The sequence below is a fragment of the Stegodyphus dumicola genome, chromosome 2 (genome assembly GCF_044657685.1).
Source record: "Stegodyphus dumicola isolate Sdum_Otavi_A_Nest chromosome 2, ASM4465768v1".
NCBI classification, from domain to species: domain Eukaryota; kingdom Metazoa; phylum Arthropoda; class Arachnida; order Araneae; family Eresidae; genus Stegodyphus; species Stegodyphus dumicola.
The window spans coordinates 265,198,032-265,212,795 of record NC_140769.1 but is presented as its reverse complement, the minus strand read 5'-3'; the positions used below and the strand labels follow the sequence as shown (position 1 = coordinate 265,212,795).

Sequence of the window (14,764 nt, the reverse complement as noted above, 5' to 3'; positions counted from 1 at the left end):
TTCATGATAAGACTAGACGTCACGTTGCAGACATTTTCATGATAAGACTTGACGTCACGTTGCTGACGTGGCTTCACTTTTGTGTTATCAGGTTTATTTTATGACATCATCATCTGTCTATTCTAACCTTTTCGGTTAGTAACATGTTTTTATTTCTATTGCCATACAATGGTTAATATTCATTATATTTATTCATTAAAAATTAATATGTGTATTCATTAAAAATAACACGTAGGGATACCACTAGTCGTAATATGTTTTTATTTCTGTTTTCATAGATTTTTTTTAATATTTGTTGCATTATTTCTTTGAAAGTAATAATCGGGGATAAAATTTGCTGCCAATATTTGAAAAGTGATTTCAACAAAAAAGTGGGCTTTGATAGCAACATTAGTGCTAAGAAAAAAAGGAGGAAAAAAATGAAGGGAAAGAAAAAAACTGATGTGGACAACATATAACTTCCTTTATGGCCTATTAAATTACACCGATTTTTTGCTCCAATTCATTTAAATTTATTGCTTCGAATTATTCTAACTTAATTAATCTATCCCTCTGGGTAAGTTGACAATGATATCAAAAATTGCAAATTTTGAAATTAAGTATCCCAGTCAAACTTCTTAGAATTTTACTTTTTCATAACGGTGTGTAAGAATTATATTAAATTTATTAACAGTTAAAGTTTGAGTTAAACTTCCTTTCCTATCGATTCTTAATTTAAACTTACCACTTCCGGCCAGAAGGTAGTTTTAGAATCACGTCTCAATGCTACTGATGAAGAGCGGTATTTAACCGCGAAGTTCTACAGTCTTAGTGAGAAAGATACCAGATATTCTGGCTGTACGCGTTTGCCTTTTTAGGCCTCTCTCTCTCTTAAGCTATTATTACGCTCGGCTGTACTTTAGGCCCTTGATAGCTTCGTAGTCAATTAGCGTTAAGGGGCTAACTCTGTTAGAATTTTGATAGCTTCGGCTATATCTCTTTATTTAAGATTAGTTTAGTTTGATACTTAGTCTTTTAAGCTCAAGCCTAAGTGTCGGCTTTATTGTACAACTCCAAGACGGAGTTTTGTTAAGCTTTAGTTGGATTAATAAAGAGTTATTTCACTCTTCTTAGTTGATGTTTTCTGTCTCACGAACTGAAGCGATTATTCACTTACTAGTTCTTAAGATTCTTCACTTTCAACTTTAACTTAGAAGCACACAGTGGAGAATCCTACAAGTGTAAAACTTTCCCAAATATAGGTACAGGAACCGGGAGAGCACATTAAAAGTTATATTACGTTATTTGTCCAAAATTATTTTTTTTAAATTTATGATAATTATATGATTCGAAAAATAAAGGTTGAGTAAAGACTTAAAGCCGAATAAGAGGATGGAAAGTAGTACAAAACAAAATTTATGCCTTCCTTATTAAAGAAGAAATAATGCATGAAAATGTATAATGCATTATTTCTTCTTTAATAAGGATGAAATGCATGAAAATGTATAAGAAATAATGGAAGAAATGTAATAAATGTATGGATTATGTATGAATACATTAAATGCATGAATATTCGAAACAAATGAGAGCTGTATTAAGCTTGTAATAATTTAAGCTTTTCTTAGTAAGTAATTTAAGCTTTTCTTTAAAGAAATTATGTTTTAGTTCTCGCTTCATCAACAGATGGCGCCAGTAGCTCAACTCCTGTCCCGCCATTCTTATCTTATCTAATCACTATATCTCATTTCGTTCACTTGCGCTTTGGCAGCTGAGGATGATAGTTCGGTAAGGTAAAACCATCAAAACTAGTCCTGTGAAAATTTGAAAATATAACGCTGATTTCTGTTGTTTGTTTTCTAAATTAATACTTGTTTAGCGTGTTATTGTATAACTAAATAGCAGCTGTATTTCCTGCTTTTTACCAGTTTGTCATTTGGCATTTTGCTCATGTCAAACATTGCGGGCCAGCTTTCGTCATTCTCTAAAATGTCTAGGCATTTAGAATGCTTGTGTTTCATGCATTGTCGGTAACATATATAAAGCATATAAGATTTTATATATCGGATCCCTAGAAACTCAGTCTAAATTTGATAAGTCTCTATGCATAATTCCATAGAAACTGTATATAAAGCTTTAAAAAATTCTACAGAAGGTCTCTGACCTAATTCATAGGAAACAGGGCAGTAATTCCAAAGACGTTTATTACTGGACTCTTTTCGGGGAGGGGAGGGGGAACTCTATAAAACATTTTCTCAAAGGAATGTTCAGCATTCTTACTGTTGGGACATTGCTGGGCCTTATTTCGAGATTGACAGTTCAGTGTATGTGTGCGCGGTGTTTTTGTTATTTTAAGTTTCATTAATTTTAAGCAGTTAGCATTAGATTAGGAAGCTTTCAGAACGAAAACATGTTTTCTTCTCAGTTAGAGTGTGTGGGAACTGTCGTGGTGCAGAAAAATTATGGCGAAGCATACGAGGGCTACCTGCTTAAGGGGATGGTTGCCTTCGTGGAAGACTTACTAAAAAACTTGATAACGTTCACGTTATGTATGGGGAAAAATCACTAAAATGTTCATGCAGCCAGCCCATTCGACCGAAATGGAATCCAGGTTTAAGTTCAAGGTCTTTACCGCTCAATCACTGGTGGCAGCAATTAGATGGAGTGAGTGTGAATGGAATATTGGGACTTTGAACAAAAAAAAAAAAAAGGTATTTTAAAAGTGTACCTTTTCTACCCGACTGCACCGCTTCATGGAGAGGCAGGTTTCCTCTGCTGTTGCGGATCCACAAGTCAGCGCCATTACTGTCCAGGATTCGAACGATTTCCAAACGACCTTTAGCTGCAGCGCAGTGCGCAGGGCTATGTTAGGAGAAAGAGAAAAAAAGGCAAAGTTGAAATGACTTTATTCTGAAAGGGTAAAATTCTAACAAATATTTTTAAATTTTACTATAAGTAAAACCAAATTTAACACAGTCCTAATGCTTCTTTCTAATCATATAATAGGGGGATCGGAAAGTAATGTCGTTTCTGCGCATGTCGACAACAACATTCTAAGGGCAGAAGTGGAAACAAATCCATGTCAAACACTGTTAACCAACCTAGGTCGACCATCCAAGAACGTTTAAAGCAGAACGGAAAAATAAGCAAAGCAGGTGTTTGAGTCCCCAGTAATCTGTCCGAAGAGAACAAAGCCAACCGATCCATCACATGCAACATATTGCTTCAACGGCACCATACAGAACCGTTTTATGATCATTTGATTACTGGAGACGAAAAATTGGTCGTATATGATAATCCAAAACGCAAAAGGCAGTTTTAATAGGGGTTGCAAAGGGTTTACATCCCAAAAAGGCGCTTCTGTGTGTTTGGTGGAGTATTAGCGGAATTGTTCGTTTTGAATTGCTGAAACCTGTACAAACTGTTAATGTAGATCTTTATTGTGAACAATTGGATCGAGTGAACCAATCTTTAATCGAAAAATATCCGGCGATTGTCAATAGAAAAGGCATCATTCTGCAACACGACAATGCAAGACTGCACTGTGCAAGACGGACACTGGAAAAAATGAATGAATTGGGATGGGAGGTGCTGCATCTCCCACCATACTCGCCCGATATCGTACGCTCGGATTTCCATTTATTCCGATCCCTACAACATTTTCTTAGTGCCAAAAAATTTCAAAATCTGAATGATGTCCAAAATGCCCATCTTGAGATATTTTACTCAAAACCCAATTGACTTATATCGGTCTGGGGATCTAAAATCTGCACACTAGATGGAAAAAGGTTGTTGATAACGAGGGTGATTACATTAATGATTAAAAATAAAAACGTGTTAAAAATTTATTCGTGTGAATTTAATGTAAGAAAACGATATTACGTTCCGGTCCCCCTATTATATTCGCTCGGAACAGAAGATTATGCAAATTAAGAGCATGCGAAAGAAAATGGCTAACTGTAACCCATGAAACAAACGAGTGCAACTTCACATAACATTAAATTCATTACGATATATATATATATATATATATATATATATATATATATAGTGTGTGTTTTTACTCAAGGTAACTCAGACTTTCTTGGATAGGCAAAAGAAGTGCCATTTTTTTCTACCACTTCCTTGTACGTATTCCTGAATATGTACACATACTGAATGGATGTGGAATATATAGAATGTGCACTGAATATACAGTATATACACTGAAAATACTAAATACGCATAATATACACTGGAGACTGAGATACAAAATATACACTGAAAATACTGAGTATGCAGTATATACATTGGATACTGAATATACACTGAAAATACTGAATATTCAGAAGGATTACTCTGCTCGAAAATTACGGAAATACACGCATATTTTTTTATATTCAAGGGCCACTCTGATATTTTGGAGATGCATATCTCATTGAAGTACTAAAATAACACTTCCCCAGTCTACTGTTTTAGTCGCTTGCATGATAAACTAAAACTGTATTTAGGGCTGGCTTAACCATTGAGCCCGTGCTTAGGTCATCAGAGGAAAACAGTGAACCTTTATAGATTCGTGGATCACAGTTTAAGAATAACTTCGCCAGAATAATCAACAATGCTTACGTTCTTCCTTTATCGTCTTGAAGATTAGGGTCCGCTCCGTACTTGAGTAGCACCTGGACGCAGTCGGCGTGACCTTGAGCAGCCGCGTAGAACAAAGGGGAGCAGCCAATATTGTCGCCAGCGTTGACCCGCGCTCCACATAGCGTCACAAGCGTCTCTACACAAGAAGTGTGTCCCCTGCTTGCCGCGCAGTGCAAGGCTGGAAAGAGCAATAGTATGAGGGATTTAGAAAACCATTACGACTATTTAATTGTAATAATAATAGTAAGACATTTAAAAATAGTTGAAACTTGGAAAAAATATCAGATTACGATTGGGAAACTTTTCTGTAGAGGTTAACAAAACTCTTTAGGAATTTCTATTGGACAGTGTCGTCAAATTCAAATTTCATGCGACCCGATTAATGCAAAGGAAAAAAAAATATTAATTTATGTTTATTTTTAGTTTGAAAGGGCTGGTTGATATATGTAAGAAATCTGAAGTTTAGACTTTGGAATTCAAACTTATTGATAGCAAAATATTAAACTCTTAGACTGTTTTATTAAAATAATTCTAATGTAATGAATTGCAAGGATTGTTTTAATTTTAAAATAGTTTTTTTTTTTTAATTTTGAAACACTTTCCTTTAAATTTTTGTTTTTACCTACAACTCCCTGCCAGAATGAGATTTCAGTATCGCTTTATGTAAATGAAGCAGAACCAGTATTTAATTGGAAGTTCAGTCACGTTGGTAGAAAAGCTCAGAAATCAAATTCTTTTATCATTGAGCAGCATTAGTTTTTGCAATGTCAGGTAGCGTTTGTCACTGCAAATAGCATTTACCATTGCATACAACATTTGTTTATGAGAATAACGTTTTTTTGGCCTTGCATATAACATTTGTCATTGCACGCACTTTGATTTTGCAATTGTAAATATCATACATTTCTCCGTAAATATCATTCACCATTCATTTCATTTTTTTATATAGTATTTGACATTGCTCTTTTTCACTATCGAATAGCATTGCCAAAAATGATATTTTTAAATTCTGTGGTGAAGTTTTGGAATGTTACCTGAATACCTTTGTAAATCCTCCTTTTTGGTTGGTTTGACACTTTGATATGTCTGTATTAATGGAAGCGGGAAATGGTAATGGCTTTCATCGCAAAAGCTGTTAAGTGAGAATTTTTTTTTTAATGCGGGGAGGAAGTCATAGCAAATAGGTGGTTGAATTAAACGACAGCTGTTATTGTTATATCATTCCTCGTCTACTGGCCTGATGAATTCGCATTCAGGCTTAAAAATTACGGACTTACCTGTAAGGCCGTCTTTATCTGTAGCTGAAACGTTGGCACCAGCTGCAAAAAGCACCAACACAGCTTCACTGCTACCTAAAAAAAATTTAAATATCACGTCACAAGGTCTATGGTACAAAGAAAGTATATGCAGGAGTATGTTCAATTTGACTAACATGAGAATGATAGGTGAAGATTCATTTTCATGAGAACAGTCTTTTGCAACGGATTCACCGTTCTGTTTTAAAGGGAACGATTTTGTGGAAATCTTTAAGGAATGCGGCTATAGGTTACGGTTTGTGATTCATTTTAATGAGCATGTAAATTTTTATAAATGCGTAAATCATGATTTCAGATTCATTTTATAGAGTACTTGAAAACATACCGTATTTTCTTTCATATTCTGCCCCCTCCCAGCTTTTTAAGGACAGATTCTAAAAATTTTTTAAAAATCCGCGTCCATTTTCCTCTTCCTCATTGCATTCAGAGAACAAAATCCCTTAAATTTTTAAATGAATTGGTGTACGTAGTGATTGGTTTCGTTTCACCTTGTATACCACCTGCAAAGATCATGCGAAACATCTAAGTTTAGAAGTTTATTCCAATCTAAAGGAAGAACCGACCCTTCTCGGCTAAACAAATGCGAAACGACATTCAGGTTACGATTTCACTGAGTCGGCTGCACGTTCACCTTAGTTGAACTGTTGAAGTCGGATGCACGTTCACACCACACTCACGTTGTTCAGTGATTTACGGGTGATTCCAGGCTTAAGGAATGGCCATAGGTAACAATATTGTTGTTGTTGTTACCAGTCTCACTTGTCTGACAAAGGTCAGGACAAGTACACGAGATTCATCGTGGCAAGTAGTCATATGGGCCTGTCGTTGGCAAGAGCCTTGAACACCATATAGGTGACAGACCGACTTTAAGCTCAATTCTGCTCCCACTTTACGCAGAGAGCACCCCCGGAGGAGGACAAGCCCCCACGCCTCTTCGCATACTACCAAGCTCTCGAGAAGACCTTCGGCATGCCGCATATTTAGAGTGTCCCATGCCGCACACGCAGTATACATTTACAAACATCCATGCTTTCTTCGGGATTCTAACCCGGATCCTTCGGTACGACAATATGAGTCACTAACCACCGTACCGGTTGGGCAACAGAAATGATTAAAGTGAAATAGAAATTAAATAAGACATTTTATTTGGTATTTTGATGTTAATGTTACTATGCATTCTTTTGCGTACCATGTGTTCTGTATTGTGATGTTAAAAATATTACCAGACATTATTCTATTATGTATTCCGTATTGTGATGTTAATATTACTATGTATTCTGTATTGTGATGTTAATATTACTATGTATTCTGTATTGTGATGTTAAGGGGACTCATACACCTTAAAACCCATAACATCTTCGAATAGGTAACTGTTGCAACAATTGGGATAACTTATTTATTTTAAAAGCAATTACTTCCAACTTTTTAAAGCTGACTACATAATATAGTTGCTTTCTGAAATAGTCATGAGAAAGTTTGTGTTACCACAAATATTTTTATAATTTAATCCACTTTGTGACAACATTTTTCGTCATGTTTCCATCTTGCGCGCACATTTTAAAATATTCTGTTGCATAATTTAATTCCATATTTAATATATATTTATAACATTTGGAAACTACTGTGAACCTAAAATTCTAAAAATTTCATGTTAAACTTTTATTTTATTTGGAGTCGAGTTTATAAAATGTATTTTATTAAAAAAATTGTAATGTTTTCGTCCATAAAATTTTTCAATATTAAAATATTTATCATATTTTTGGTTCAGTTAGAAAATAGTGCCCATATAAATAATTCCATCTAATTTCAAGTATGTACCATCAGCCATTTTTAAAATATCATGCGCGCAAGGTGGAAACATGGCGAAATATTTTGTCACAAAGAGGATTGAATTACAAAAATACTCGTATTTGTTGCAACACAAACTTTCTGGTTACTAGTTTCCAAAGCAGCTATATTATGCAGTCAGTTGTAAAAGGGTGGAAGTAATTGCTTTTAAAATAAATAAAATATCCCAATTCTTGCAACAGTCACATTTTCGAAGATCATGAGGGGTTTAAGGTGTATGAGGCCCCTTAAAATTACTATGTATTCTGTATTGTTATGTTAACATTATTATGTATTCTTTTGCATTTCTTTTTACTAAATATTGTGACATAATCTTACTACGTATTTCTGATGTTAATATTACTGTGTATTCAGAATAATATTTCTATGAATTCGTAATAATATTATTATTATGTATCCTTTTTAGGGTGTAGATTTCTTTTAAAGAAATAATATTGTAACACTTTCCTGTACTTTATCCACGACTACTTTGGATTTTTTATGTTCTTACTGTAATCGCTTTTTTCGGAAATTAAATGATTCGTACAATTTTCCCCTCTTGATTTCCGAGCCATGAAATTAGTAAAAAAAAACAGGGGGAAAATTCAGCTACGTGGTTATACAGTTGAACTATCAGCACGAACGAGCCTCCAGTGACACTCACCTGTGCTGGCAGCCCAAAGCATGGGCTCTCGTCCATCGCGATCCCTGCACTGTACGGGGGCTCCTTTTTGAACCAGTTTCTTGAGTGTGCTGATGCCTGTCTCCGGGTCCTTGCCGTTGAGGGAATGCGCCCCGCACATCTGAGCCGCGTAATGGATAGGATACGCCCCCAGGATGTCAGGGGAAGAAGGATTAGCGCCGTGGTTCAGCAGCATTTCCAAACTTTCGACGTCCCCACACACTGGAAAGAAACAGATGCAGTAAAAACAGTGAGCAGCTTTGAAAGTGCCCGCCCATATTGACAGCATGAACCTAGTGTAACACTAGATTCGTGTGTTCAACCTAGTGTAACACTAGGTTCATGCTAGGCTATATGTTTGTTGTTTGACTTCTAAACTAATATAGTGGAACACTGTTAAAGTGTCCAGAAATATTAACTAAATAAACGATACAGTTATTTCACAGTCTGAATCTGTCCTTTGTTGTGACATTGTGCATCGTTTTGCATAATTTTCGACCTTGGGTAAAAGTCTTAGGGTTAATTTTATGTATAATTGAATTTGTCGCCCCGTGTTTTCTGTGTAAATGTTTATTTCGTACATAGAATTGTAGATCTTCCAATCCTAATTCCAATGACTTTTAAACTGTTGAAATAACTCAAATAAAATGCGAGGTATAGATGAAAATGCTCCTCATTAGGTCTTTATAACAAACAATATGTGTTGCCAGGTTGGTAATATTTAGCGATTTCTCGTTGACTGGGGACATTCTAAAAATTTCAAGAAACGCCTAGAATTCCCAGAGCTCTAGGGAGATTTATTGTAAGCCTTTCAGAAGCCCGTGCAACCCCTAGAAATCCGGTTTCCAGAGCCAGGATGAACCAGATGCTAGTTACGCGTTATTTACACGTTGTAGATATTAATGGATGTAACATGGTCATGATTAAGCATTGGAGGATAGTGATGGTTTATAATTTCTTTTTTGGACATAAAAATATACCTGCAATTGCAAATGGTAACAAACGTAAAAGATCAAATGATGATTATGATTCTAGTAAAGCTGGGTGACTGTAGTACTCGTATAATCAAGTAAATGTTTAAACGTCTGTTTGAAACATTTTCAGTGAGCTATTGCCCAATTGCTTTCCAATGTTCCCTTACTGTCGCTGGACAAATAACGAAAATCGCCCACTCCTTGCCACTCAGTGGGCGATGGTGCCACGTTAAGAATCTATGGTATACAGCTTAGCACAAAAATCATGTAGCAGTTCTGACCACTGGCATTTTTCAGGATTCCTTTAGTAATGCGGTGCCATAAGAGGTCCACAAATCATTTGTAATTTCTCGTAAATCTGTAGCTAGGAATTCGGACATTGAAGGCCAGGAAGTTGAGGAACTGAGTTATTGAGATGGCATTGAAGGCAAGGGATTTGAGTGGCAGCGAGGAATTTGAGCATTAAAGGCAAAGAATTTGGGAAAATGAGTAATTGTGCCAGCAAGGAAATAGACCTTTGGGTAACAAAAACACTTGGCTTTGGAAAACCATGAATAATACCCTCTTGGACTCAATTGTTTAATTGGACACTGGAGGAAAGAAAGCTCACCTGATGCCCAGTGTACAGTGGAATGTCTCTCTTTGTCCATTTTGTCCGGATCGGCTCCGTGCTTGAGGAAGAGCTTCGCTACACCCCTGTTTCCGGCTATGACCGCCAGATGGAGGGGCGTGAATCCGTCGTTGTCGTGGAGGTCGAGTAGCGTGGCGTCTGCGTTCACGACCAGCTGGGCGCAGGGAACGCTACCGGACTCAGCGCAGTAGTGCAGCGCCGTCTTCCCGTTGCGGTCGCGACTAGCGACGGAAAGAGGCTGAAAAGAAAGAGGAAAAACACTTGAACAATAAATAAGTAGTAATTACACTAATTTATTAATAAGAGACTTATTACGCTTTTGAGGCCGGGGCTTTGATAGCAGTAAAAGCTAGCAAAGGACGGGGAATCTTGAAACGAATGTTTTCTCCCCTTTAAGAAATCACCTCCTATTTGCAACAAAGATTCTTGTGCGTAGTTTAATGGATTCTCAGAGGGGTGCATCTATATCGCAAAAGGAAGACCTTTGAAAGGGATAAGTCCTTAAAACCCCAGGGATGTCAAATTTGACATTTCATCCCACTTTGCAGCCTGGAAAATGGGGGAAAAAGACATGGCCACTAAAGTGGACAACCCCGCCATTTCAAAGAGAGGAATCTATGGCCACTATAACGGCCATCCCGTCTTCAAAAGGTTAATAAGAGAGGTTCTGATTTTTTTTTTTAATTTTGTACACTTCCGGAGCTTAAATTGTGCCGGAGCCGGGCTCCCGTACTTCTCAGTTTCTCAGGTAAATTGTAATTCCAGCGGGAGCGCAACGCTTCCTTAAGGGGGCTCATACACATTAGACCCCTTAACACCCTTCGAATATGTGACTGTTGCAAAAATTGGGATATTTTATTTATTTTAAAATCAATTACTTCCAACTTTTTACAGCTGGCTACATAATATAGCTGCTTTCTCAAATAGTGATCAGAAAGTTTGTGCTGCCCCAAATATTTTTGTAATTTAATCCGCTTTGTGACAAAATGTTTCGTCATGTTTCCACCTTGCGCGCATGATATTTTAAAAACGGCTAATGGTACAAACTTGAAATTTAATGGAATTATTTATATGAGCCCTATCTTTTAACTGAACCTAAAATCTGATGAATATTTTAATATTGAAAAATTTTATGGACGAAAACATTACAGATTTTTTTTAAATAAAATACATTTATAAACTCGACTCCAAACAAAATAAAAATTTAACATGAAATTCTTAGAATTTTTTGGTTCACAGTAGTTTCCAAATGTTATAGAAGCTGTATATTAAATATAGAATTAATTTATGCGACAGAATGTTTTAAACTATGCGCGCAAAGTGAAAACATGACGAAAAATGTTGTCAAAAAGCGGATTAAATTATAAAAAAATTTTTGGCAACACAAACTTTCTGTTCACTATTTCAGAAAATATTCAGAAAAAAAATTTCAGAAAAATCCGTTATACTATGTAGTCATCTGTAAAAAGTTGGAAGTAATTGCTTTTAAAATAAATAAGTTATCCTAATTCTTGCAACAGTCACATATTCTAAAATATTATGGGTTTTAAGGTGTACGAGTCCCCTTAAATAACAAGGTTCCAGTGCTTCTTTTGTGAAAATAAAACACAGTTGTTTCAGCGGACAAATGTTATTTTAAAAATAATTATACCTTTAAAATTGATTACAACTTCCGAATTCATGCCTGTCTTTCTCTGGGCAACAAACACTTTGACGGAAGTAAGGCTTTTAAGGAAGGAAAAGTCTCCATCTGCATCTGCATGTTACATATTCTCCTAGTAGTGCAATAAATTTAAGAAATCGGGTAAAATATTTTGTACCGGAAAGTATTAACAGTGGTTACCTTGGTCTACAACGTCCAGTGCTAGTGACCTCTCACAGCACAGCTCCTGCAAACTTGAACTACGGGAGTCAAAACTGTCACTTTAAGCAGGCCTTAATTTGCTCTCATGTTGTCATCGTATCGATTTCGGGGGGGGGGGGGAATGTTTCTGCACAGTCGTATCTTGTTTGACAGCCGGAATTATATTGGCAGGGAATCGAGGACAGAAAGCGTTGGACTCTTCGCTGCTTATTTCCGAGGCTACAACTCTCCATTAAAAGTTCTTTCCATATGCTCGTATTGTTTCTAGTGTTCTCCCTATTTTCGTTAGTGACGGTTTAATCGTTTTACATTTTTTCCACTGATGGGCTGGAAAACGAATAATTCTCCCCTTCCCCCCCCATTGAAATAGTATGCCATATTGTATATTTAGGGTCTAATTTAGCCTTAAAATAAGATACCGAATTTCACTCTGCATAGCAGGATTTATAGAATTGACTCCAACAAATTAATAAGATAAAATAAAGCCATTCTCCGTAGCAGGAAAAGGACATGATCTCACTTTTAATATGCTGCTTTTTTTTATTTTTAATATGTTGCAGACTGATTATTGCTATCGAAAACAAAAACTAAATCCGAAAGAGTGAAGAAAGAACCTGTGTAGGAAGAAAGCGAGATGAAATGATGAATCGTACCTTCTTCTGCAGGATTATCTTGACTTCGAGAGTTCTTCCTTGCTCGCAGGCGACCATGAGGTTCGTCTTGCCGGCGGGGCGATGTCGCTGGTCGTGGGTCCCCATCGTCAACGGCGGCAAGCGAAGGACACCCCCCCTGCCCTTCGTCCGATCCAGCTCCTAAGGCACAGCCTGATCCACTACGACTACATCACGGGAGTACGATCGTGACCCGACCATTCTAGAAGAGTTAGAAAATAGCATTAGCAGTCTGCTGCCAAAAATAATTGCGGCAACCCTAATAATTTCGGCAAGAAAGGAAGTATAATAGTAAATAACTATCTAAGATTGATGTTTTAATTTAGATGAAAGGTTAATTTCATATAATACATTTTATTATTATAATTTATATGAAAAAGGCTAAACATGACTGAATGGAAGCAAAAGAGTAAATAACTATTTCGGATCATTCGCTAAAGCATAAGTCATCTCGTTGGTTGTTCAAACGTAATTTTCTATAATGAATGATGCCTTTTCTTTGAAAATATTCTCGGTAAAGTGCAGAATCGCTCACATATATCTGTTTGCCGCTTTTTACAAGGGTAAAAACAATTGGATTTTTGTCAATTTTCTTTTACTTTTTAAGTGCAGATAGGTCGATGTGTACATAGATAAAGCCAAGGGTGTGAGCAGTGCCATTTTTGTGCAATTCTGGGATTTTTTTTAAAGTGAAAATAGGTCGATGTGCACATGGATACCGAGTATGTGCAGTTCTTCAAAACGCGTCAAACAGTGGGTGATTCTGCCCTTTACCCAAAATTCTATTGCCGACTTTTCGTCATGGGCAATTCCCAAATTGTTAAATCCATAGGATATTAAAAAAGGATTTAAAATCAAAAAGGATTTTAATATTAAACTAGTATTTCTATGGCGTATTAAGAAATATAGAACTATATAAACTTACGCAATCTGAAATCAGCGCGTACGCTAGATTTGGCGCGCTGTTAAATAGGCGCGTTTGCTAGATTTGGCGTTTTTGTGAATATATTTTCGCTGCAATTTTTTACGGTCCTCAAAACGGAACAGTACCGGAAAATCTGATCATGTAACATAATCAAGGGGGAATACAGATTAAATAGCACCATCAAGGAAACAAAACAAACCATATAAAATAATCAAAGAAATAAAACGAATCATATAAAATAACCAAGGAAATAAAACAAACAGTGTAAAATAATCATGGAAATAAACTGAGTAACACTATGAAGGAAACGAAACAAACCATGTAACATAACCAAGGAAATTAAACAAACCGTATAAATAATCAAGGAAATAAAGGAACCTCTAACGTAATCAAGGAAATAAAAGAAACCGAGTAAAATAATCAAGGAAACAAAACAAACCATGTAACACTATCAACGAAACAAAACAAACCGTGTAAAATAATCAAAGAAATATAACAAATCGGGTAGCATAATCAAAAGAGTTGTAAATTAACATAATCAAAAAATTGATATATTGAGCCCCTAACTGCTCGCAAATTCCATATTTTAAATTTCAAAGGGCTTTAAGTAAAGTATTACTGCCGATTGATTATTGGTAAACAAAACCTAATTGATTCTTTTAATCAATAGAAAGGCTCTTTCATATGCAAATTTGGATTCTATTTTATTAGGTTTCATTGTCCATACGTAAAATGTGATTTTTCTTAATCTGCCGCTTGCTTCTTAATCTGCCGCTAGTTTTGTATTTATTGGACAGTTGAATAGAGCGTCTTTTAATTGGTTTTTAAGGAAAGAAACTTAAATTTTTATAATATACTAGCAGCTTCGCTGCCAGCCTTCGTCTGGCTTTTAAAGTACCGGAAAAATGGCTGAAGGGAACACAAAACGTTAAATTTAAAAACTGCGTAGAATTTTACTCTGCAGAACAACTTCATAAAAAATATTATGTATAACAAAATTACAATGAAATAAGCAATATCCCGTAATACAATGATTATTATACTAATAAATAAATTAACCAACTTCCCTTCGCAAAATCTTAAGACCTCAAATGGTATAAAGTAGGTTAAGAACTATGTTTCCTAAAAAAATCACTAAAACTTTTCAATATCTTAAAAACAGTGAAATGAGCAATAAATAACATAAAAGAATACAAAAAACAAAAAATTCTGAAAATCAAAGTATAATTAATGATATTTTGTCTTATATTTTCAAGAGAAAAGAATTATAAT

At 35.7% G+C, this 14,764-nt stretch overlaps 1 protein-coding gene and 1 long non-coding RNA gene across 14 annotated transcripts in view; one reads left to right on the top strand and one right to left on the bottom strand.

The window, feature by feature from the left end:
• Positions 1 to 14,764, top strand: part of LOC118181616 (uncharacterized) — a 976,960-nt gene that overhangs the window by 499,242 nt on the left and 462,954 nt on the right. The window lies entirely within an intron of this gene.
• Positions 1 to 14,764, bottom strand: part of LOC118194438 (uncharacterized) — a 124,047-nt gene that overhangs the window by 38,608 nt on the left and 70,675 nt on the right. For all 4 annotated transcript variants that reach the window (XR_015039857.1, XR_015039856.1, XM_085812120.1 and 1 more), the window contains exons 2-7: positions 12,550 to 12,769; positions 10,012 to 10,270; positions 8,410 to 8,649; positions 5,880 to 5,954; positions 4,582 to 4,780; positions 2,705 to 2,838 (exon numbers count right to left, since the gene is read on the bottom strand). Coding sequence is in view for 2 of the 4 variants with exons in the window: in XM_085812120.1 (XP_085668246.1) it covers positions 2,705 to 2,838; positions 4,582 to 4,780; positions 5,880 to 5,954; positions 8,410 to 8,649; positions 10,012 to 10,270; positions 12,550 to 12,654 (1,012 nt within the window). In the remaining 2 variants the exon portion in view is untranslated. The remainder of the gene's footprint in view (positions 1 to 2,704; positions 2,839 to 4,581; positions 4,781 to 5,879; positions 5,955 to 8,409; positions 8,650 to 10,011; positions 10,271 to 12,549; positions 12,770 to 14,764) is intronic.